Consider the following 22,046-nt stretch of genomic DNA (forward strand, 5'->3'; position numbering starts at 1 on the left):
AGTTAAAATAAAAGTAAAAAGCACGTCGTGTTGACAACCCCCCTCCCCCCCTCCTTCCAGAAAAGAATAAACATGGGACAGACAAATCACACCCATTTTTTTTCTTTTCTACCTAAATGCGCTGTTTTAAACCAGAGGCTGCATAGGCTAGACTGAGCCTCCCAAATCAATAGACAAAGAAAGCCAGATGAGACGGCAGCCTCTGCCCATGCATTTGAACAGTAGTGAATTAGGACAAAGACATGGTCAGATTCTTGTTTTGTTTTAAAGTTTTTTTTCTTCTGTAATGTGCATTTAAATCACCAATTGCCTTTTAAAATATATTCCTTATTTGTTGTTTTATAATAATAATAATAATAATAATAAATGACATTTTTTTCTAAGACTGTGTCCTTTAAATGCAAATGTGGTAGGAGTCTTGGCAGAACGTGAGTTGTTTGCACACTGTACTCCCCCTGGCTCTTCTGACCAGTGCGCCAGTCTACACCTCAATATTGTTCCCCGCGTACAGCCTGGTCCAGGTCCGTGCTGGAACACAAAGCACACGGGAGGAAGTCAGACAGGTTGCCTCAGCTGGGGATACTCCAGAATATCTATCCTGCTCATTATAATGCATCAGATAGTAAACCACGGACATAAATGGACCTGATGACAGTAACGCTATACCATAATTTTGTTGTTGTTGCCTGAATTGTGTTTCTTACTCAATGCAATGCCTAAGCACTAGTCCGTAGTTTGGCAGCAGCTATTTTTTATGCGTCGATAAAACTGATTAAAATGTTGAGGGGTTTGGTTCAGCACAACATCCTTCCGATCAATCTGACCAGACCGAGGTTTCAAAAAACAGACTCGGTAGCCTGTCAGCATTCTTTCATTGTGGCGCTACACTACAATGATGAGCATTTAGTCCACACAGCCATTTTCAAACGGCTGGCTCCATGAGAAAAGGACATAGTGGGGACGCACTGTAAAGGGAACAGCATGTGGAGTAGGGCTGCGTGGAGAGGTCAGACCAGGTCAACAGAAGGACAGACTCACCTGTCTCTATGGCTTGAGCTTCATTGGACTTCCACTGCTCTGCAACATCATTGGCTAGAGGATCATCAGGGTTGGGAGCACTTAGTAATGCCTGGATGGATAGCAGCACTGTGCGGATCTGCAGGGCTGGGGACCACTTATCTAAGAACAAGAGATCAGATCCGTGTTCACGGGTGGAGGGTGAGGTGAAGGAACGATGCTGACACTCCCGTCACACACAACAAACACATCAGTGAAGAAACGATAAGGTTTAGGTCCATAAGATGAAACAAACACCATGACATTGCTAACCAACTCCTCGTGTTCAGTTGAGCATAACCGCAGCGAGACAAGCAAGACGTGAAGTCTGTGTTTAATCATTTGTAAAAAAAAAAAAAAAACTGGAGAACAACACTGTGTTTATCCAATACCTTTAACACACATTCGCATATCAAATATCAGGGCCTAATGTCCACATCCCCAAATGTCATACCTTTCAAGATGTCTAGGCATATTCTTCCAAGCTTGTCTACGTTGGGGTGATATATTTTGGTCATGAAGCGTACTTTCGGAGCTGCCATGGGGTACTCTTCAGGGAGAAAGAGTTCAAGTTTAAAGGTGCCCCCCTCGAAGGGAGAGTCTTGGGGCCCAGCAATGACTACGTGGAAGTAGCGGGCGTTCCCTTCATCAGGCTCCGCCTTAATCCCTGGGACAGGCTCCGCCAACAGACGCTGGGTCTCCTGAAACACACACACGGTAAATAATGACTGTCTACACGCAGCATGTCACAGAGTGAATGTGGGGAACAATGAGCGGCGTATGGAACTAACATGAATCAGCCCTCATGAGAAACTGTGAAATACTCCCTAAAAAGGATTGGAAACGTTGATATAAACTACAAAACGCATGGCAAAAAACAAGCCTTCAACAAGACTGCTTTTTTTTTTTTTTTATGCCACTCTAATCATGCCTTTGCAGGAAGGAAAACGTCCCGTCCCCCACTTTTAGATGTCCTCGAATGTAAGGGCCTTATTCCCCGCCCGCCTCCCGGCTTTCTGTAAAAGAATGTTGCTGTGACAACCCGGTCGCTGTCACAGCCATAGGTTGATCTTCCTGGCAGACCGGTTACAAAAAGGCAGCCAGTAAGTCACTAGGACATGGACTGCGGCTGCATGAAACGACCGGCGAGAGTAGCCGCTTGCAGTCGGGGAGGAGTTGAAAACGGCTCTGTGAAGTCGGACATTCCAGCTTCTCGTGGTTTGCTGCGTTGACGTTAGTCATGGACGATCAAGCGCAGTTTGCTTACTTTACTTTATTTATAATTAAACTTAGTCTTTCCGTTAGTGAAGATGCGGACTAAAACCCTTCAACACATTTTTTATTAAATTAAACTGTTTGATTTGACGGATTTGAGCATTGGCAAAACTGAGGTGTCAGAATAATTACAAAACGCGTCAAAGTTGTTGTGTGTGAGTCTGGCCAATCATGAAATAGCTGTGTCGTCATTTGAACCAATGCGCTCGGCTACACAGCCGGCAGTTCTCGAATCGATCTTACGGTACTTTGATGACAGTGACCTAGCCTCGGCGTCGTCTCAAGTCGGACAAGAAGTCTAACCAGAATTCACTGTTTCACGTCAGCCGCCTGCAGCCGGCTGCATGAAGTCAGTCCATGTCGAACGCACCTAATACTACAAATATATACTCCCATCATTGTTGGGATTGGTGAGATTCTGCCTAGCAACACAGACGATGCAGGGTGAAGGGACGAGTGTGATGAAGAAAACCAGATCCAGCTAGCCCACAGCCTTTCTCCTCACAGCACCCCTGGTCTCAGGACTCGCTAACAAAGTTGTTAATCACTCCCCACTTTACACGCACACACAAAAGAGAAGGTGGTTGCCAAGAGGTGCATTGTGGTGTGCTTGGCTTTGCTCCTGACTCACGGAGGGAGGGAAGGCTCTGGCCACATCACAGGGGAGGGAAGCTGAATAGCAGGAAGTCCTCTGCAGTGTTAAGGGCTTGTAGAGGTGACCCTGCCACCGGAGATACACTACTCCCATTCCCACCCACCCCACTGCAGCAGCAAGGCCCACCGTGAGCTAGCTGAGGCAGTCGAACAACCGATGGACCTCGTGGAAACACACACCCTTCTGCGGTGACCGGCAGGCATCTGATATGGCCTCTGGTATGCATGAGCCAGACTGGGTGACACCTGGGAGAGTTGCACTGGAACACTGCAGACTGGGACTGTGCTAGCAGGCTGGAGGCTGATTGGGTTTCACAAGAAGGAGAGGTTGTCTGTCAGCCTGATGCTGGTTGGGCTTTACCTTGACCATATTCTGCAACTTTCACCATGCTTCAGCGAACACAATTATGTCGATGTTATACTTTACATGTTATTGACGTTGCTGTTCTAGTGTTCAATCACTTCTAGTCATTGATTCTACGGGACTTATTATATAGATTTTTTGTGCATCACTGAATAAACACGCTTGCTAAATAAATACATGTTTTCTAGTCACTGTCCTGCATCAGCACACTCACTGAGCTAGATCTGCACAAGTACAAATAGTGAGAGAGGGACATTAGCGGCAGTGGCAAAGTAAAAGTACCCCCCCCCCCCCCCCCAACAGTCCTACAGTCACTGATTTCCCCTCTAATGCATAGAGGGAGATTCCTGAAATGTTTCAGATAAACCACCGACAAAAACACGCAGTGAAAACACAGACAACAGAGGGGCTCCCAGGACCCGGTCACGAGCCAGGGGGCCACAGTCCCCAGCCCACCCACCATCTCTACTAGGACTTGCTTTCTATCACTTACCACATCTCGCTCCTCTCAGACCTCTAACACGGCTGCTGTTTCAGGGTGGTAGTCATGCTACTCGTCAGTCCTCATGATCTTCCCCTCACTGGTACTTTAACCCAGGACCTCTGACTTGCAAGTGCGAGTCCTTAACATCTACGCCAGCAAAAATCTAGTTCTTCGTTGGCGCGGTTGGCCTGTTTACATACTTGAAGGTCGAGTTTACCGATCCACATCGGCTACATTGCCATCACATTTTATGATGTGGATGGTTTGCTAATCAATTTACCATGTATAGTAGTAGCAAACCTCACTGGTGCTGATCCAAAGTTGAAATGACATCAGTGTTGAGTGGAACAGTGCTATATTGGACCACTTGGTCAACCCTCCTTCTCTGGCCTTCGCCTGGCCAGCTGGTTGGCCTCTCTCTGTTCCTGTAATGCCATCTCTCAACACAACCACTAGCCTAGTACCTGCGCAAAAATCATGCAGACAGACCATTAGACACATCTTGGGGAAACTCCTAACTTTGATAAATATAGTCAGTGTCCTACGAACTCAAAAGTTATTATTTTTTGTATCAAAATACAATGGCTATTTCCACCATAAATTGGCACCACGGTCTTCCAAGTAGCGAGGGGTGGCAACTACCGAGAGTGGGTAGTGAATAACATGCGCACTGGCTATTCTACTTAACTGTGACTAATATGTCTGCACTCAGTGTTAGAGTGCTTCTAACTGTAGGCTCATGTTATGAAACCATGTTGCTAGCTTGTTGTATACTCATTAGTTAGCATGGTCAGCATGATGACATGAAAGGTGTCAACCAACACAGTGCGCTAGGCAATGACACCTGTCATCATTGGACTGTCTGGCTAGCTAGCAAGCTACATGACCAACAGCAATGGCAATTTGTTCCCAAGCAAAACAACTAGCTAAATTAATACCACACCGTAAATTAAAACAGGTATTGGGCTGGGACCTAGCTAGAAAATCACATAAATGGTATAGAGCTATACAGAGAATCAGAGTTTTCAAGTTATAATTATTAGCTGTAGCAGCTAGCGCACCGACTTACAAGGCCACAACAACAAAGATCTGCAACAAAGGCACATTTTGTCAAATGAATAGCTCCCTAATACGAAACAAGAATATAGTTACATGAACACGTAGTTTAGCATGTTAAAGAATAGTTTATTTTAAGTTGTATGAATACATATTTATTTGGATAGACTTGTAGCTATCTATCAAAAACAAGATTGGGTGGGAGTAGCTGACTGTATTTCAAAGAACCTAGTAGCTAACGAAAGGAACAGTGCAGTGGCTAGCTAGCATGTCTGTGAGTGTGGTGGTGGCTAGCGGCAAGCTAGCATGCCAATTTAATGAAAGCTAGCTAGCTAGCCTAGTAGCTTTCTTATGCCTTCACTACCCAAAACAGTTAAAAATAGAGGCGTATGAAATGTGTTAGCAAATAAGCATCCAGACACAAGCAATATTTCTCCGCCATCTTTATCAACCGTTGGTATATTTCTAACACACCCTTTTTCGGTTTAACACTAAACGGAAGTAACTTTACTGCAAGCGCAATGGCTGACTAGCAATGACCAGCTAGCATTCTAGCTAGCATTGTAGTAGAAAATTTAAAATCAAATGTGGTAACAGAGCGGGCAATCATTTAATTTTAAATTCACGGTAAATCTTCTATGTGCTTCACATTGCAGAGAGATTCACTATAATTTCTTGCTAAACACATTAAATACCTTAATGATCCTGCGGGGCAATCCTGCCATCTTGTCTTTAAAGCGAGGTTCAGCTGTGTGACTATCCGTTCTTCCTCCTCTTTCGTTCGCATTGACAGCGAAGGCGTGCACGTCCTTCGGCCCTTTGCGTCATGAGACCATGACATATTGTGGAAATTTTATTTATTAAAAAACAGATTTGCCAGCCTGAGATACCACTCATCCCAAACACAATCAATACCTTGCACTCTTAGATATAATATAATTTGATTATTTTCAGTACATTTTAGTGAATACTTAAAAGGACTGTCACTGATCATGGGAGATAAAAAGTATATTTGAGATCATTTCATGGACTTTCTGAATGTGTTTGTTTCAGGTGCAGCACCGCAGCTAGTTCACATCTCCCTGGGTCAATAAAACACTGAATCACCTGCTCTCCTCTCCCTGAAACACAACACAGTACATGCAAAATAAAGCCCAAGTGGATCAATACACCCCTGGAAGTCCCTTGTGTCCAAACTTGCAGTGAGTCTGTCACTGGTTTAATAGCACCCAGGACGAGGATGTGTTTGGAGCTCCTCCTCTCGCAGATGGGCTTCAGCATTGCCCCTATAGGGCTGAAGTCAGGGGATTGCCAGCACAGTAGCAGGACAGAGGACAGCGACAGAGAGCAGGAGACTAGATGACAACAGGCATGCACTCTCTGCACCATCAAACAAGAACAGGTATTGTAGGCTGCTTACTAATCAGAGTCTCCACTATAAATAGGAAAAGCAAGTCAGAAATCTTATTTTGATACAGAACAGGAATATGTTTTGCTGTTGGATAAACCAAATCGAATGTTTGTGAGTCCCTTTTGTCTGAGAACTCTTTGTATTGTGCCTACAATTATATATGTTAAGTGTGGCACAAGTGATGTTGTTAGCAGTTCTATAAGACTACTTTTAAAATGTTGTGACATTAAGTAGGTGTCAGTGTATATCAGTAGTGCAGTTAAATGGTAGATGTATGGTTAAGAAAGTGTCAGCCTGTAACTAGACATACATCTCCCCAGAACAGGATTTATATTATTTATAGTTCTATTCATTAAAGTTATCAGTTAATTTATCCTAGTAAAATCCTCCAAACCTAGAGTAGTACAGACAGAAAACCTAAATTGACCTGAGTTAAAATTCAACATAAGGGAATACTGTGCTTGAGCGCAAGAAGCAAATTTGCAATGCAATATATTCAATGGAGAGACAAAGAGAAAGACAAGTACACACACAAACAGACAAACGTTGATACTGAATGTGCCTTTATATGAGTTCTTGTAGTTATTTTCCTGTACAAAATCCTAGTCTTCCAATTAACCCGCTAATCTCTGTTATTGGGGTCTAAGCTAAAACAAGATAGCTGCTAACCCATATTGGCCTTGATGCCCTGCCTCACCTCGCCCCCCTGCAAAATCTTCTATTGTTTGGACACATAGGAGCAGACGAACCAGTGCCTAATCTAGTCCCTTCTCTCAGTGCACAGAGAGAACAGACAATACCAGCTGAATTAGAGGGTCTAGGGCATCCGAGAGCTGTTTGATTTGAGAGACAGGATCTGTCCTGACAGGGCTCAACCACACTTCCTAGCCCTCTCACGTAGTATTTCAGACGGCCCATCACACATTATGTGGTATGTAGTCACCTTAACCCAAAACTCACTGGACAACAAAACATGGCTATTTTTTTTTTTTAGGTTTTACAAAAATCTGAACTGAAATTCTTTCAGCATTTGTATATATATTTTATGTGGTGTCTTGTATAGTGAAAGGACTTGTTGGCTTGTTACAAAGATTCCTAAACTATAAGCTACGGGTCGAGCCGTCAGCTTTACTGATATGTGGTCTATCTTCCCCAGGTAATGAGGGCCCAGGGAATCATCCTTGGCGTCTTGCCTGTCTTTTAGGCATGCTGTCCTGTCTGGGCTCAGTCTCCCCCATTCATGTGGCTCCTGTGATGACAGGCCTCCGCTCCGCGTTCTCGGCCACGCGGACGAACAGTGTCCCGGGCGGTGGCCAAAAGGCAGTGACCTTCAACAGGCTCCTGGTCAACATGGGGGACGACTTCAACGCTGACACGGGCCACTTCCGCTGCCGCATTCCCGGCGCCTACCGGCGCCTACTACTTCTCCTACACTGTGGGGAAGTTCCCAAAGAAAATGCTGTCCGTCATTCTGGTGAAGAACGGCCAGGAGGTTCAGGCCATTGCCTATGACGACCACCGCCAAAAGGGAAGGAAAGTCCAGAGTCAGAGTGTGATGATCAGCCTGAGGGCTATGGACACTGTGTGGTTAATGCTTCAGGGGAGCCCCCAGTATGCCCTCTACAGCAATGCTGGGCCCTACATCACCTTCACTGGATACCTGGTGTACCCCGACACCTCCACTGCCAGCTACGTCAACAACCACCTGGCCCCCCCGGGGCTGGCCCCACCCTGAATGCCCCCCCTCCTGGGGAGGCTGGAGGGGATGTCCCAAAGGAGCCTCGCTCGGCTTTCTCGGTGGCCCGGACGTCCCCGCTACTGGGGGAGAGCAGTGGTCCACAGCAGAAGAAGGAGCCTCTGACCTTTGACGTGGAGTACGTAAACATCGGGGGCCACTTCAACAAGACTACAGGGCGTTTCAACTGCCAGTTCCCCGGGGGCCTATTACTTTGCCTTCACGGTGGGCAAGCACCCTCACAGGGCCGTGTCGGTGAAGCTGATGAAGGGCTATGGGGAGGTCCAGGCCATGGTGTTCAACGAGGGACATGTCGAGGAGGAGGGAGATGCAGAGCCAGAGTCTGCTGCTGTCCCTGCGTCAGGGTGACAGTGTGTGGCTCTACAGCCAGCAGGATGACCGCTATGCCGTCTACAGCAACCAGGGACGCTACATCACCTTCTCTGGCTTCCTGGTCTACCCAGAAGCAAATCCCTCTGTGCCCAGTCCGGACAGAACGAACTTCTGAGGATCCGAACAACTACAGCACACAGGCTGGCCCCTCCAATAAATGGTGCTATGATCCAAAAACCAAAAAGTTAACTATGTAAGCCATACATCTCATTTACCACATCGCTATTGCCAAAACATATCCTGTATGCTGCATGCACAGAATGAATACCTGTAAGTGTTATATTACTCCACAAGATGGAGCTGTGTCCTTTGGTTTGTCGTTACATACACGGTATAATCCCCCCCCCCCCCCCCCCCCCCCCCCCGGAAAAAGGAAATGTGTCAAAGCTCCATTTACTATGAGAATTGTTTTCTGTAGTAGTGCTTTAACCAAGTCTGTATTGTTGGAGGTGTTAACCAAATATTTTTCAGGATTGGTGTTGGTTCACTGAATGTTATGGATGTTAAGTAGTTTTGTTTTATAACCTATTTTATATGTTTATAGACTAATTTTGAGCCACACTGTTTAAATCATTTATTGAGTACTGGCAATAAACATTGTCATTTGTAGTTTATCTCACAAGACCATATAATTTCTCTCCTTGTGAAAAGAATGATAATATGTCATAGAACAGGCACAGGATTATTACCATAGACTAGAGACTGTTGTATATACTGTATATGATTTGAATACATAAACATTTGATAAAAAGTATTATATAAAGATGACTAAGAATATAATTTTAGATGGCACAGTGTGTTTAACTGTTTGATGAATAAAAAGAAGAATTAAAAGAATAAAAAGATAAATAATAAGAAACTTTACAGTCTTTATTTACAATGAAAGGAACACACAATTTTAAAGTCAAACATAGCATAGCATCATCAGTGACATTCTTGTGACCTTGCAAGAATTATCTATGCAGTAGCATCAAACTGAAAACTGAAATAAATATATATATATATAATATACAGCATCAAAAAACACACAAGGATACCAAAAAATGCCCAGCCCTGCGTGAACAGGGCTTAGGGGGAAAGGACTGAGTGTGTAGCCCTGAGGGGCCCCTGTACTCACAGTCAGTGTAGAGGAGGTGAAGTTCAACACTTCAAAGTAAAACACATCACGCATCTGTCTAGTCTGTATTTTTTCACCGCTACTTTGCATCAAGATTTAGGGAATTACGGGGTTCCATGTGGATCACGGATCTACGGTCCGTTAGACCACTAGACTACCCGCAAAGTGCCGAATACATCAGCTATCAGTGATAGAAGCAATGACAATTGACGATGGGAAAATCACCTCCTATTGCCCAACCCTAGGCTGTGTATATTTTAAATAATACAAAAATATGACAATTCATGAGAAAATTCCGGCATAAAAAAAAAACAAAACTATTAAGTATATAGCATATATAAGCTTAGAAAAAAATATCTATTGCATCCCAAGCAGGAGGGCTAACCCCTGAAGGAACATGAGACCTGTGGGACCCAGGTTCATCTGCTCCACATTTGGGGATCCATTCCTGTGCAGCTTGGGGATTTTGATGAAGATCTTTGACTTGATGAGCAGATGACAGAATGTTGCCACCAGCCACAAGGCTTTGCTGGTATAGGAGAGGAATGTCACCTGTATCTCCTAAAACTATTAATTTCCAATACACGAAATGGCACCAAAGAGGGCAATAGATCTTTACTTACTTAAAATGTTTCTTTCAATTGAAGGATGGTTTAATTGTATGGTACATCCATCCAACCACAAGGTGGCGCTCATTGCCTCGTGTAGTCCTGAGTATCCAGTTTGTCATCATACCACTCCCCCATCAGAGGCATGGTATCACTTTCCTTTGGCTCCCGTTTGACCTTCGACCTCCAGCAGAAACAAGTGCTTCACCTGCCATCCACACACCAGTGCCGTGGAACAGCCAAGAGACCAACCGAGACCAACTCTTGTGACAAATGTTCTTCTTGTTTTTGAAGTGTCCCATGAGCAGGTAGAGGGGGTGACCTCTAGATGACATTGTAGGGCGTACAATCTTCTGGGAAGGGAGGGAGGGGGGGCATCTTACAGAAGAGACAGGGCTCCTCCTCACTGAAGGTACTTAAAAACAAATCAAGCTTTTATTGGTTCTCCCACCATTTCAGAGAGGGATTCTACTGGTGACCATCTGAGAGGCCACCTGGAGAGTGGGTGAGAGGATGCTGGCACCGTTGAGGATCAGGACATTGGTCATGATGTCCAATAAGGGCATGGAGACGATGGTAAGGAGGGTTCTAACTAGAACACCACCTGGGTGTGGGTGGCCTTCCAGGATATGATGTTGTGGTGAGATAAAAGTGAGTTATGATGAATATAATCACTTTCAGTATCCAACTTGATATATTTTGTTATTTACAAAAGAGTAAACACTGACTGGGTCTAACAAGTTTAATAGGAAATTAATCTTGGTTATCAGTGGGGGTATCAGTGATCATTGTTGTGTTCAGAACCATTCAAGACACATTACAAGTCAACATAATTAAGTCTATTTATTATTATCTTATTTAGTTTACTCTAGATCTGTTTTTGTTTTTGTACACCTTACATCCACCATTCACACAACATATCACATTATATTCAATGAAAATCAACTTTGTAAATAAAACAACCCTACTGGTCTTTTGTCATGTGCTTGTTTGCCTGCTTACCTAGCCAGGTCCTCCCTGATAGAAATAGAGTATATCTTAATGGTTAAAGTTACAGTCAAACATTTACAAAATTAGAAAATAATAATAACTATGAAAACTCAAGAACACCAGTACATTAAGATTCAGATTATACAGAATACTAATGAGTGGCATAGATATCTACAAGATAAAGGTTAAATCTACTTTGATCTACAATCATGTTTTACAATTTTTACAAATGAAGGCATACTGTAATAACAAATTAATAAACCTACATGTTCTTGAATACTTAATTCATGGCATAGTTTCTGGGTGGAGTATGCACCAGGAACAGATATATATCCTGTCAGGTTTTTGCTATAAAACAGTCAGTGGCAGTAAATCAAATATATTTTACACACAACAAACAACAAAAACACATTTTTATTTGCTGTTAATGTTTTAGTATTATGTATGTATTTTGTATTTTTATTCAAATGATACCCTAAACAACAAACAGCTCGGGGGGTTGGGTGAAACCAAGAAAATAAGAGTTCTTGATCCTTTTTTTTGTTTAGTAAATGTTACACTGGATCAACAATGAACAAGGGACATTACTTTATCAAAAAAAGGACAGTGGCAACAGAGCCAAAATTATTTTCTTTTTCTTTTTTTGATAAAACCCTTTGATAAATGTCCAGTATTACTCAGGTAATTTCAAACTGTCGCTCCAAAGCAGCAATTCAGACAAGTAGCAACATGAAAACACAGGTAAAACATGATGAGAGTCAACAGTGACTAGGCCTAACAAGTTTGATAGCTGATTACATGTAGGTTTATATACTAAGGGGATCAGTCATTCTTACATTAATTGAGTCAATACAGGCAATTTTTAAATACTGTCACATTTGGTTTTACCTCTGTACCTCTGTATGTGTACATATCAGATCCTCAACTCACATACATCACATGACATCAGCATACACGTGATGTAGAAATGACGACAGTCGATGCCTCTGACGGCCTGTCTGTCCTGAGAGCCTTCAGGAGCTCCTGCATCGTCTGAGATGGTCAGATGATCATCCTGGCTCTGAAACGTTTGTGTGTGCGTGGGTCACTGCATGTGTGTGTGGCGGGGGGGTCACTGCATGTGTGTGAGTGTGTGTGTGTGTGTGTGGGGGGGGGGGGGGGGGGGGGGGTGTCACTGCACATCCCAGATCTCACAGAGAAGCGGAGTGAACTTGTGGTCGCTCATGCGCCAGGACGCGAGCATCTCAGCGTGGTGGTGGTTGAGCGTCCTGAGCTCCGTCAGCCGGCCCAGCAGACGGGCAAAGTGCTGCGGCTCGGACGAGTGCTGCAGGCAGCAGAACTTCTGCAGGATCTCCAACATGGGGTCCTGAAGTCTCTCAACGGCCAGCTGGTCCTTCACGTATGGACGCTCTGCAAGACAGGGTGACAGGACCTTTTCATTCCCAAATTGTCCCCACAAGAGCTCTTTTATACCTTGCCAGGTCATTATTGTAAATAATGTGTTCTTAATTGACTTGCCTGTTAAAATTAAGGTTAAATAAAAACTTAGAAAAGACACAGCCTTAGGATCAAGCTAGGTGGTTATAGTGGGCAGTATCTGAAAGTAGGTGCGTTTAATTTGCCCAAAATCTTTATGGACTTGTTTGCAGTAGGTGAGACAGATCAAGTTCAACGTAAAATTGGAGTTCTGAAAGTTGTGATTGATGAGGAGCTTATTTTATACATAACTGTCCCCTGCCACACTGACCTGGTGTCAAGATGGTGATGGCGGTCAGGAGAGCATGCTCCTCTGGCAGCATATGTAGTTCTCCGATGCTCTTATAGAAGTTAAACATCGGTGTGATAAACTCCTCTGATATGCCTGTGGATCGAAGAGATGACTTCGTTGTAAAAAGTTTAATCACATATTAGGCTTGTTAACATGTCAACTTCCTGATAGGTGTGACAATATGCAAAGATGACACATTGAAGGTTTGACTTTGAGCTTAACAGTGACAGGGGCACACCCACAAATGCACATACCATTCTTACGCATCCCCTGCACAGGGACAAAAGCCCTGAATGTTAGTCAACAATCATCTGTCCGTCAAACCAATGAAAGTTTGCTAATTCCTTGTTTCTGGAGAAGAATGGAGCAGACAGATTCTGCTGGCAGACCAGGATGTTCTGCTGACCCGAACAGATGGCAGAAATGTACCACATTTGTTCCGGTCATGGTCAACGCAAGCACTAGACTAACCTTTGAGCTCGATATTACCACCACCTTTGCTCATATATGTTCCAAAATGGACAGTATGGTTTCATTGAGATATTTGCCATTAAAAAAAGAGGTTGGGAAGATATTGAAAGCAGCCAGGGGTCCATGTCTTGAATGAAGTGGGCCCTTTGGTTCTGCTTCCACCCCCCCCCCCCCCCCCCCCCCATAGGGTGGCAGTGCTGGACATAGAATGGCCAGAGCAGACAAAGACTGTCAAAACAACATCAACACATTCTCCTGCCGATGACACAAAAAAGAAAAGAAAAAAAGAAAATATGAGACATTGGAGCTGTAGGACGTCCTTGCTATTTTATAATTCAGAGGATTTTATTCAGAATCAAAATTCTGAGGGGGTGGTTGAAGCCCTTCTCCTGTCAGGCCAGAGCATGAAGGCTTCAGAAATGCCAGAGGGGCTCTGAGGCAGAGAGAGGTGGACAATACCCCCTCGATGTTTAGATAATAGAACAATGGCTTGTTTAGACAGCATCACTTTCCTCTCCCCCTCACTGGCCTTTAGCATGAATATCTCAGGGCCTGGTTATTATCTTGGACCGGCGCCAGGGGACCGTGATGACGCATGCTCTCGGACCAGCTCTGGCACGCTGGCTTTCAGCTGTCCAGGCAGGGAAGAGACAGCAGTGACAGCTCAGATAGGCTGACAGCTCAGACTGCACTTGACAACATATTGGGTTGGATAGCTTTGGATCTAAGACAGTCAGGCTGAGGCACTCAGATCTGAAAGTGACCCAAGTCATGAATAAAGATGTATAAATAAGCTTGGCGACAAGACAAATCTTTCGCGAGTCGACCAATCCACAAACCTCCCAAATCTCCCCACACTCCCAGTCCTAACACGAACACCTGCTGCATGTGAGTTTGACATCTTGGGATGAGCTGGTGTGAGTTGTTCAGCCTGCCTCCTGTAGCTCCCTGCCTGGCGGCGTGACCAGGCTCACAGCACAGTGAAACAGTACCCAGTAGGGGCCATCAGGCTCCCTGTACACGGGTAACACTAGCCTGGTAGATCAACAGGTCAGAACTCCTCACTCGGAACCTTCTATTATTCACGCTGGCCCTACCTTTCTGTCTGCCTATCTGTCTGTCCGCACGCCTGTCTGTCTGCCAAACTGCCTATATATATATTTGTGTGCCTGGCTATATTTCAGCCAGCCTGTCTGTGTGCCTTCCTATCTACTGCCTGCCTGCCTGTCGGGTATTAAAACCTTGTAATAAGACTGTGTGTCGCTGATATGATCAGTGCTGAGATGTTGTGATATATCTCACCACTCTTGCGTATCCTGTCCTCCAAGACCTCAGTGTGTCCATGGGGCATCTTCCTGGTGAAGACCTGGGCCGATCGCAGGAACATGGCCTCTACTGCTGAGCCTTTTAGCAGGGCAATCTGATCCTCATGGTCCAGGGCCTGGAAACCTGGCAGACACACACCAACACGGTTAGCACATTACTCAACAGGATACATTATTGGAACATTTCTGGTTCTTACAGCCAGCTTACACTGTTTAGGTACAACAACAAATGATCTGTTATCTTTATTGTTATTGCAGTATTAAGTATAAGCTGCATTGATAATCGTGTATGTTTATCAATGGATATAATGAGTGAAGCTCCGTTCCAGTACATCAAAGAAAAAATAAGATCATTATTATATTGAGGGGGTGCACACCTGGAATGTTTTTGGTAAACTCGACCAGAACCTGTACATGACTGGTAGCCATCTCTGTCAGGAGCATGAAGTTCTCTTCTGCGTTGAAATGCTCCTGTAGCTGCACAGACAAGGTGAGAAATAAATTTAAAGATAACTTATATTTTGATGTGTTCCTGTAGCGGCAGAAGAGAACAAACTATTCAAGACTAAAACAGTCAAAAACACTGGCCTGACAATACATGGCCAACCTTGACTGAGAAACAGGCCTTGAATTCCTGATAAAAGTTACGTAACCCCCACTGACGCAGGGAGAACACAGCCTGCCTCTTACTAGGACAAAGAGAATCTGTCAGCCCAACAAAAACTTGTGAGTCTCAAAACAAGCATGTTCACACAAACATGTCTGTGTAAACTTAATGCTATAGAATGGGATGGTAAAATAAGCAATATTGTACCAGTTTTTTGGCCATGTCTTGAGGGATTCGATGTTTGTTGTATGCATCGACAATGAAGCTCAGCAGCGCCTGCTGCTCCTGACTCAGTGTGACCTTCTCCTTTGGAAAAAACACAACACAGTGGTTTGCACATTGCTCCAACCCTGTACAGAGGATGAACTGGGAAACATGGCAACCCTGTACACCGGATGAACTGGGAAACATGGCAACCCTGTACACAGGTTGAACTGGGAAACATGGCAACCTGTGTACACTTGATAACACTTGTTTTTCAAGAACAATTAAGTCCATCAGTAAATCCGCTGGTGTCGTGAAATGAATTGGAATGCCTTGCCGACACGTTGTTAAACACTGACGGGTGTGTTGGATTGTGAAGAGCGCTGAGGGAGGAGGGTGTACCTTTGATAGTCTTGTGGTGGATGTAACCTGCTTAGTGTCTGAGTTGTCCCCCCCCTCCGCCTCATCCCCAGTAGACCTCCCCGGAGAGGCCTTGGTGTTCTTCCTCAGTCTCTTGGACTTGCACTGGATCTCTGTCAGCAGGCCTGGGGGGGGTCCAGAAGTCAAGGGTCAGGGGTCAGAGAGGGGGCTGATGGAGTGCGTCATCACTGCTCTCATTTCTCTAGTGATGCAATCCTGGCAACAGTTGCCAGGAAGACAATGGACAATGCTAAGTGCACCTTAGTCAAGAAACAGATAGATAAATACTTGGTGTTGGTGCAAACTTTACTTTAAATGTTTCCTTTCATCAATTCAAATATAATATGTGCTCATACTGAACATATAACAGTACATGGTGTTCAGCCATACTGAGGACATCTATAATCACACTGTAAAATCAATTTGATTTAGACACTTTTTGTGATCCAGAAATATCTTGCAGTGGATTCTGGGCTGACAACCTGGGCTGAAATCAAAGATCTCCTTCTGTCTTGAAAAAGAGATGTCCCACGCCTCTAGACCCTGACACCAGAGCAACGTCTGGGCAGCAGGGAATCTGCCCGGTCCCATCTCAGCTAGTCATTCTATGGGCCGGGGCTCAGAACAGCCCGCTGCCTGCAATATTCATCACAACTCCCCCTGCAGAATTCATGAGTAAGGTGAGCCTGTTCCGTCCTCTCCTGCTCCGCTCGCCTCTCCTGACAGACCCAAATGGACTTGCTAACTGGGTTTCCTCCATGACTACATCAACACGGGAGCACAGGTAAATCCACTTCGAAGTGAACCGTTCACGTATACACAGCAATTTCCCATTTCATCCTACGAAGAGAGTTTTTTATTGAAGTCAGGTGGCTGAGCGGTGAGGGAATCGGGCTAGTAATCCGAAGGTTGCCAGTTCGATTCCCGGTCAAGCCAACTGACATTGTGTCCTTGGGCAAGGCACTTCACCCTACTTACCTCGGGGGAATGTCCCTGTACTTACTGTAAGTCGCTCTGGATAAGAGCGTCTGCTAAATGACTAAATGTAAATGTTTATTACTTTATTCCCCAGCCTATGTGCAACCACCCCCCCACACACACACACACACTCTCCGCCCCCCCAAACCCCACCCAATCCCGTCCCTTAAGAGTTTTTCCATGAACGGGGCCGAGCCCCCCCCATTGTGTGAGGCTTCCCACAATGGCCTTTTGCCTCAGAGCTGCATGTCAGACTCCACATGACCTTTTCTCGGATGGCCTCTAATGCATTGTGTGTAACTGCTGATATGGTCCATTCCCAGAGGGTCCTCATGTGGATACACTGACGTCCGTCCTCAGAGTCCCTCAGAGTCCTCATGTGGAAACACTGACGTCCTCAGAGCTGCAGTGGTCTATAGAATCCTCTAGACAGACCTCTGTCTCTGTAGCCTGTCTATATAACCTGAGCATTTGTTTGTTGCATATTTACCAATATATCACTCAGGTATTATTAGGGAGTCTGAGGGGTGAGGGAGTCGGGCTAGTAATCCGAAGGTTGCCAGTTCGATTCCCAGTCATGCAAACTGACGTTGTGTCCCTGGGCAAGGCACTTCACCCTACTTGCCTCGGGGGAATGTCCCTGTACTTACTGTAAGTCGCTCTGGATAAGAGTGTCTGCTAAATGACTAAATGTAGGTATTGCATTGCAGTACAGTAAGTAGCTTTGTTGATACTCTGCTGTAATTATATATACCATGAATATATAGTCTGTTTAATGACATTTAACCAGATCCCGTATTAGACTGGGTATGGTGCTGCGTGTGAGGATGTCTGGAGAGTGACGGCGGACACTGGCGCCTCAGACCTGCAGACTCACATTCGGCCAGCATTCCCATCTCTCTGCACTTCCTCAGACGGCATTCCTGGCACTTCCTGCGCATGTACATGTCCATCTCGCAGCTGCCGCCGTTCTTGCACTTGTACACGGCGTTCTTGGTGATGCTCCGTCGGAAGAAGCCTGGAGAGGGGGGGGGGGGGGATGGGAGGGGGGGGGGGGGGATGGGAGGGGGGGGGGACAGGATAACCATGCTGCCTTAGTGGAATAATCCAACACCGTACCACAAGAAACCTTCACGTATTTAACACACATCGTTGAACTCTGTGATAATATGGGAACTTCTGACATGATACCTTCGGAACGTTCTGCATGACTGACGGCTGTAATGAACCCTCTAATTGACTGGGTGGCTGGTTTGAAGGAAGCTATTTATAGACGCTCTCAACGTCTCTGCAATGGAACCACCAACAGTACGTCACATTGTTTAAATGATGTAACATAAAGACACCATACACACACTTGCTCACAAAACAACTTTGGAACCGTTAATTCTATATTCTGGGACCTGGCGATGAGCACAATGACACACATTAACTCTGTCCAGCTCAGGTTCCTGGCCCATTGTACAGCAGTAAGCTGAGAGGGAACCTTATCTGGCTGTTACACCAGGACAGAACCACCATGCAGAACAAACCACACCAGAACAGAACACACCAGGACAGACACACCAGAACAGACACACCAGAACAGACACACCAGGACAGACACACCAGAACAGACACACCAGGACAGACACACCAGGACAGACACACCAGAACAGACACACCAGGAAAGACACACCAGAACAGACACACCAGAACAGACACACCAGAACAGACACACCAGGACAGACACACCAGGACAGACACACCAGGAAAGACACACCAGGACAGACACACCAGGACAGACACACCAGAACAGGTACACCAGAACAGACACCCCAGAACAGGCACACCAGGACAGGCACCCCAGAACAGACACACCAGGACAGAACACACCAGGACAGAACAACCCTGAAGAGATAACCCCACCAAAACAGGAAATCCGGACCTAAAGCAACGAAGTTCAGAATTGTAATGTGTCAGGTAAGGCCATTCTTACTTTGATAAGGTGCCAAAATCATAAAATAACCTTTGTAGTGTTTACCTAATTCTGATATACTAGTTAACACAGGTGACAACCGATGCTGCTACTTGGAATCTAAGTATTTATAATCAACCAACAGTGAAAGGTCCTCTTCTCCATTTACATAAAGCCATCATGGAACTTTACAATTAAATACAGTTCAAAAAACAAACACTCATTCATAAGTGCGGGACAACTTCCAAGTAATTTGTCAACAGCACACAACTTGTGAGTCACCCATTGCACTCTCTCCTTTCCAACTCACAATCACATTTCCTCTGTAGAATATTTCAATTTAGCCAGCCCGCTCTCATCTTAATGAACATCATCTTCATTCCCTCTGAAATCAGCTGGATAAGTTGAAGTGTTTGGTGGCTAACAAGAGCTTAATTGGCGCGATGCACTTGTTTAGGATTAACACTAAGTTAGATCCAAGCCCACGCATAGAGTAGCATTTGAACAAGTGAAACAAATCAAATCCAATTCTATTTGAATTGCAATCAATGTCTGCTCCACTGCCTCGGCCAAAGCAACAACAGTGTCTGTGTCCTCGGGGCCTCATACCTTTACATCCCTCACACGTAACTGTGTCCTCGGGGCCTCATACCTTTACATCCCTCACACGTAACTGTGTCCTCGGGGCCTCATACCTTTACATCCCTCACACGTAACTGTGTCCTCGGGGCCTCATACCTTTACATCCCTCACACGTCAGAGCGTTGTAGTGGTATCCCGATGCTTTGTCTCCACACACCACACACAGTTCCTCTCCCTTCACCCGCCCTGCGAGAGAGGCGTTCCTCGACCTCCGGCACACCACTGGCGCCAACGCTGCCGGCGCCTCGTCCACCTCGCCGCCATAGCCGCCCTCCAGGGCCCCTTTCCTCAGCTCGTACATGGCAGCAGGGCCATACCAGTCCTCCCCACCGTAGGGGGCATAGTAGGGCGGTCCGGGGTAGTAGGGAGGGGACGACATAGGGGGCAAAGTTAATCTTAAATCTTGATCTTGATCCACCGAGGGGTAGGGTTGCATGCTGGGATAGCTGGAGAAGGGTAGGACCTCCTGGTCTTGGAGAAGAGAACTTCCTTGGTCTGCCAAAATGTCTGCGGCGAGGGATGATAATAAAACATGGTCCTATTTACATTTCGATGAAACGTTATCACCTGCTAAGTCGCTCTGGATAAGAGCGCTTGCTAAACGACGAAATACTAAATGCCAGCTTCACAGGGATAGTGTGAGCAGCTACATACAGTAGAGAGATAATCCATAGCATGTAAACTTTAACGTAAGTGCGGATAGTAATCTTCACTGCCACATAAACCCGACAATAATTAACTATCCGCTGTCTGAACATACCATAGACTGATAGAAGGGCCCAAGCTGAACATCTACTGTATTCACAAACAAGACTGTACGAAACACCCCAAAACAGCGTACATTTGTCTCTAGCTTTGTCACCAAGTTGACACACTCTCAAATTCTAGCATTTACGGTTCATCTTGATTTACGGGTTGAACAGGATTTCTTACAGTTCTTTTTTTTTTTTTATCAAAGTATGTGGATTGACTTTATTATTTATTATTAAGTTATTATTTAATGGCTTATAAAAATTACAAAATTACCTCAAATGCAATATGTAATCTGACATATACTGTCACCAGCTGTATTCACATCTGCCAATCCAGTTGGATTTGGAACACCATAGCCTGAACTACCCCGAACCTCGGTGAGATACTGACCTCCTGAAGTCTTGTTCTGGACCATTGCCATTTTAGTGAGACCCAGCTCTCCCAGGATTGGCTTCCCCTCTCTCTCTCTTCTTCCCCCTCTCTCTCTACCTCTGGCTGCCCCTCTACTTGGACATGCTTCTGTCTGATCCCCAGTGTCTCATCAAACCCAGAGAAACAGTAGTGCAGCAGCTCATGCCCACAGGACACCTTGCTGTCTGCTTGAGGAGTGCCAAGAGGGCCAAAGGTTGCCATGGTCACTCATTAACCCGCTAGGCACATTTCTCTGCATCGTTACAGCTTGCTGTGTGACTGATGCATAGAGTTGCATGAGCTGCATTACCATCCTTGGCCTGTCCTGGCCTCTGTGGCTAGCTGTCCTGTCCTGGCCTCTGTGGCTAGCTGTCCTGTCCTGGCCTGTGTGGCTAGCTGTCCTGTCCTGGCCTCTGTGGCTAGCTGTCCTGTCCTGGCCTCTGTGGCTAGCTGTCCTGGCCTCTGTGGCTAGCTGTCCTGTCCTGGCCTCTGTGGCTAGCTGTCCTGTCCTGGCCTCTGTGGCTAGCTGTCCTGGCCTCTGTGGCTAGCTGTCCTGTCCTGGCCTCTGTGGCTAGCTGTCCTGGCCTCTGTGGCTAGCTGTCCTGTCCTGGCCTCTGTGGCTAGCTGTCCTGTCCTGGCCTCTGTGGCTAGCTGTCCTGGCCTCTGTGGCTAGCTGTCCTGGCCTGGCCTGTGTGTCTAGCTATCTAGCTACTGTTGAGGTAAGCTGATCAAAGGGTTTGAGAAGGACTGTGACAGCAATGAAGTCAGGTGGCTGAGCGGTTAGGGAGTCAGGCTAGTAATCTGAAGGTTACCGGTTCGATTCCCAGGGGGAATGTCCCTGTACTTACTGTAAGTCGCTCTGGATAAGGGCGTCTGCTAATGACTAAATGTCAGAGCTGGTTACTGACTCCGGGAGGGGGTTACGTCACTTACCTACAAAGTGGGACGTCTCAGAAAGGGAGTAACCATCAATGGGGATCTGTATTGGCCCCCCCACACTGACATCGGGGCCCACCCATTCATTCATTTTGTGCCGTGGTGCAGGACCAACTTAAAGTTGTGGAGATATGATTGGACACAGAACAAGGAAAGAATCCACCAGTAAACTCCCCTCCTGTCCAATCCTGTAACATTGCAAAAGGCGTGAATGCATTGGTGAGTAGGTGATTCAGGTCATGTAAATAAAAAGCTGCTTGATGACACGCTGCACGCCACTTATGGTTGTTTCATTTTGCCACAACTGCACATTTCCCTCTCCTGTAATGGTAGAGGGGCTCACAGTGACAAAAGACAATGGAGACAGTAGACAGGGAGACAGTGGACAGTGGAGACAGTAGAAAGTAAGATTGAAGACAGTGAGGCAATAG

At 45.6% G+C, this 22,046-nt stretch overlaps 3 protein-coding genes across 3 annotated transcripts; 1 reads left to right on the forward strand and 2 right to left on the reverse strand.

Moving 5' to 3' along the window:
• Positions 1 to 188: 188 nt before the first annotated feature.
• Positions 189 to 5,661, reverse strand: ube2na (ubiquitin-conjugating enzyme E2Na). The gene is made up of 4 exons (XM_067235017.1): positions 5,585 to 5,661; positions 1,511 to 1,757; positions 1,039 to 1,179; positions 189 to 528 (listed from the first exon to the last, which is right to left on the reverse strand). The coding sequence occupies exons 1-4, from the start codon at positions 5,612 to 5,614 to the stop codon at positions 482 to 484; spliced, it is 465 nt and encodes a 154-aa protein (XP_067091118.1). The 5' UTR covers positions 5,615 to 5,661; the 3' UTR covers positions 189 to 481.
• A 587-nt stretch (positions 5,662 to 6,248) lies between these two features.
• Positions 6,249 to 8,543, forward strand: c1qtnf13 (C1q and TNF related 13). The gene is given in 6 exon segments (XM_067235340.1): positions 6,249 to 6,291; positions 7,457 to 7,701; positions 7,703 to 8,032; positions 8,035 to 8,232; positions 8,234 to 8,341; positions 8,343 to 8,543. Coding segments are annotated over 6 exon segments (1,125 nt in total).
• A 3,771-nt stretch (positions 8,544 to 12,314) lies between these two features.
• nr1h4 (nuclear receptor subfamily 1, group H, member 4) lies at positions 12,315 to 20,718 on the reverse strand. The gene is made up of 9 exons (XM_067235037.1): positions 20,659 to 20,718; positions 19,612 to 20,022; positions 17,794 to 17,934; positions 15,921 to 16,063; positions 15,522 to 15,620; positions 15,085 to 15,184; positions 14,685 to 14,831; positions 12,891 to 13,004; positions 12,315 to 12,553 (listed from the first exon to the last, which is right to left on the reverse strand). The coding sequence occupies exons 1-9, from the start codon at positions 20,687 to 20,689 to the stop codon at positions 12,315 to 12,317; spliced, it is 1,425 nt and encodes a 474-aa protein (XP_067091138.1). The 5' UTR covers positions 20,690 to 20,718.
• Between the last annotated feature and the right edge of the window lie 1,328 nt (positions 20,719 to 22,046).

The sequence above is a fragment of the Osmerus mordax genome, chromosome 4 (genome assembly GCF_038355195.1).
Source record: "Osmerus mordax isolate fOsmMor3 chromosome 4, fOsmMor3.pri, whole genome shotgun sequence".
Taxonomy (NCBI): domain Eukaryota; kingdom Metazoa; phylum Chordata; class Actinopteri; order Osmeriformes; family Osmeridae; genus Osmerus; species Osmerus mordax.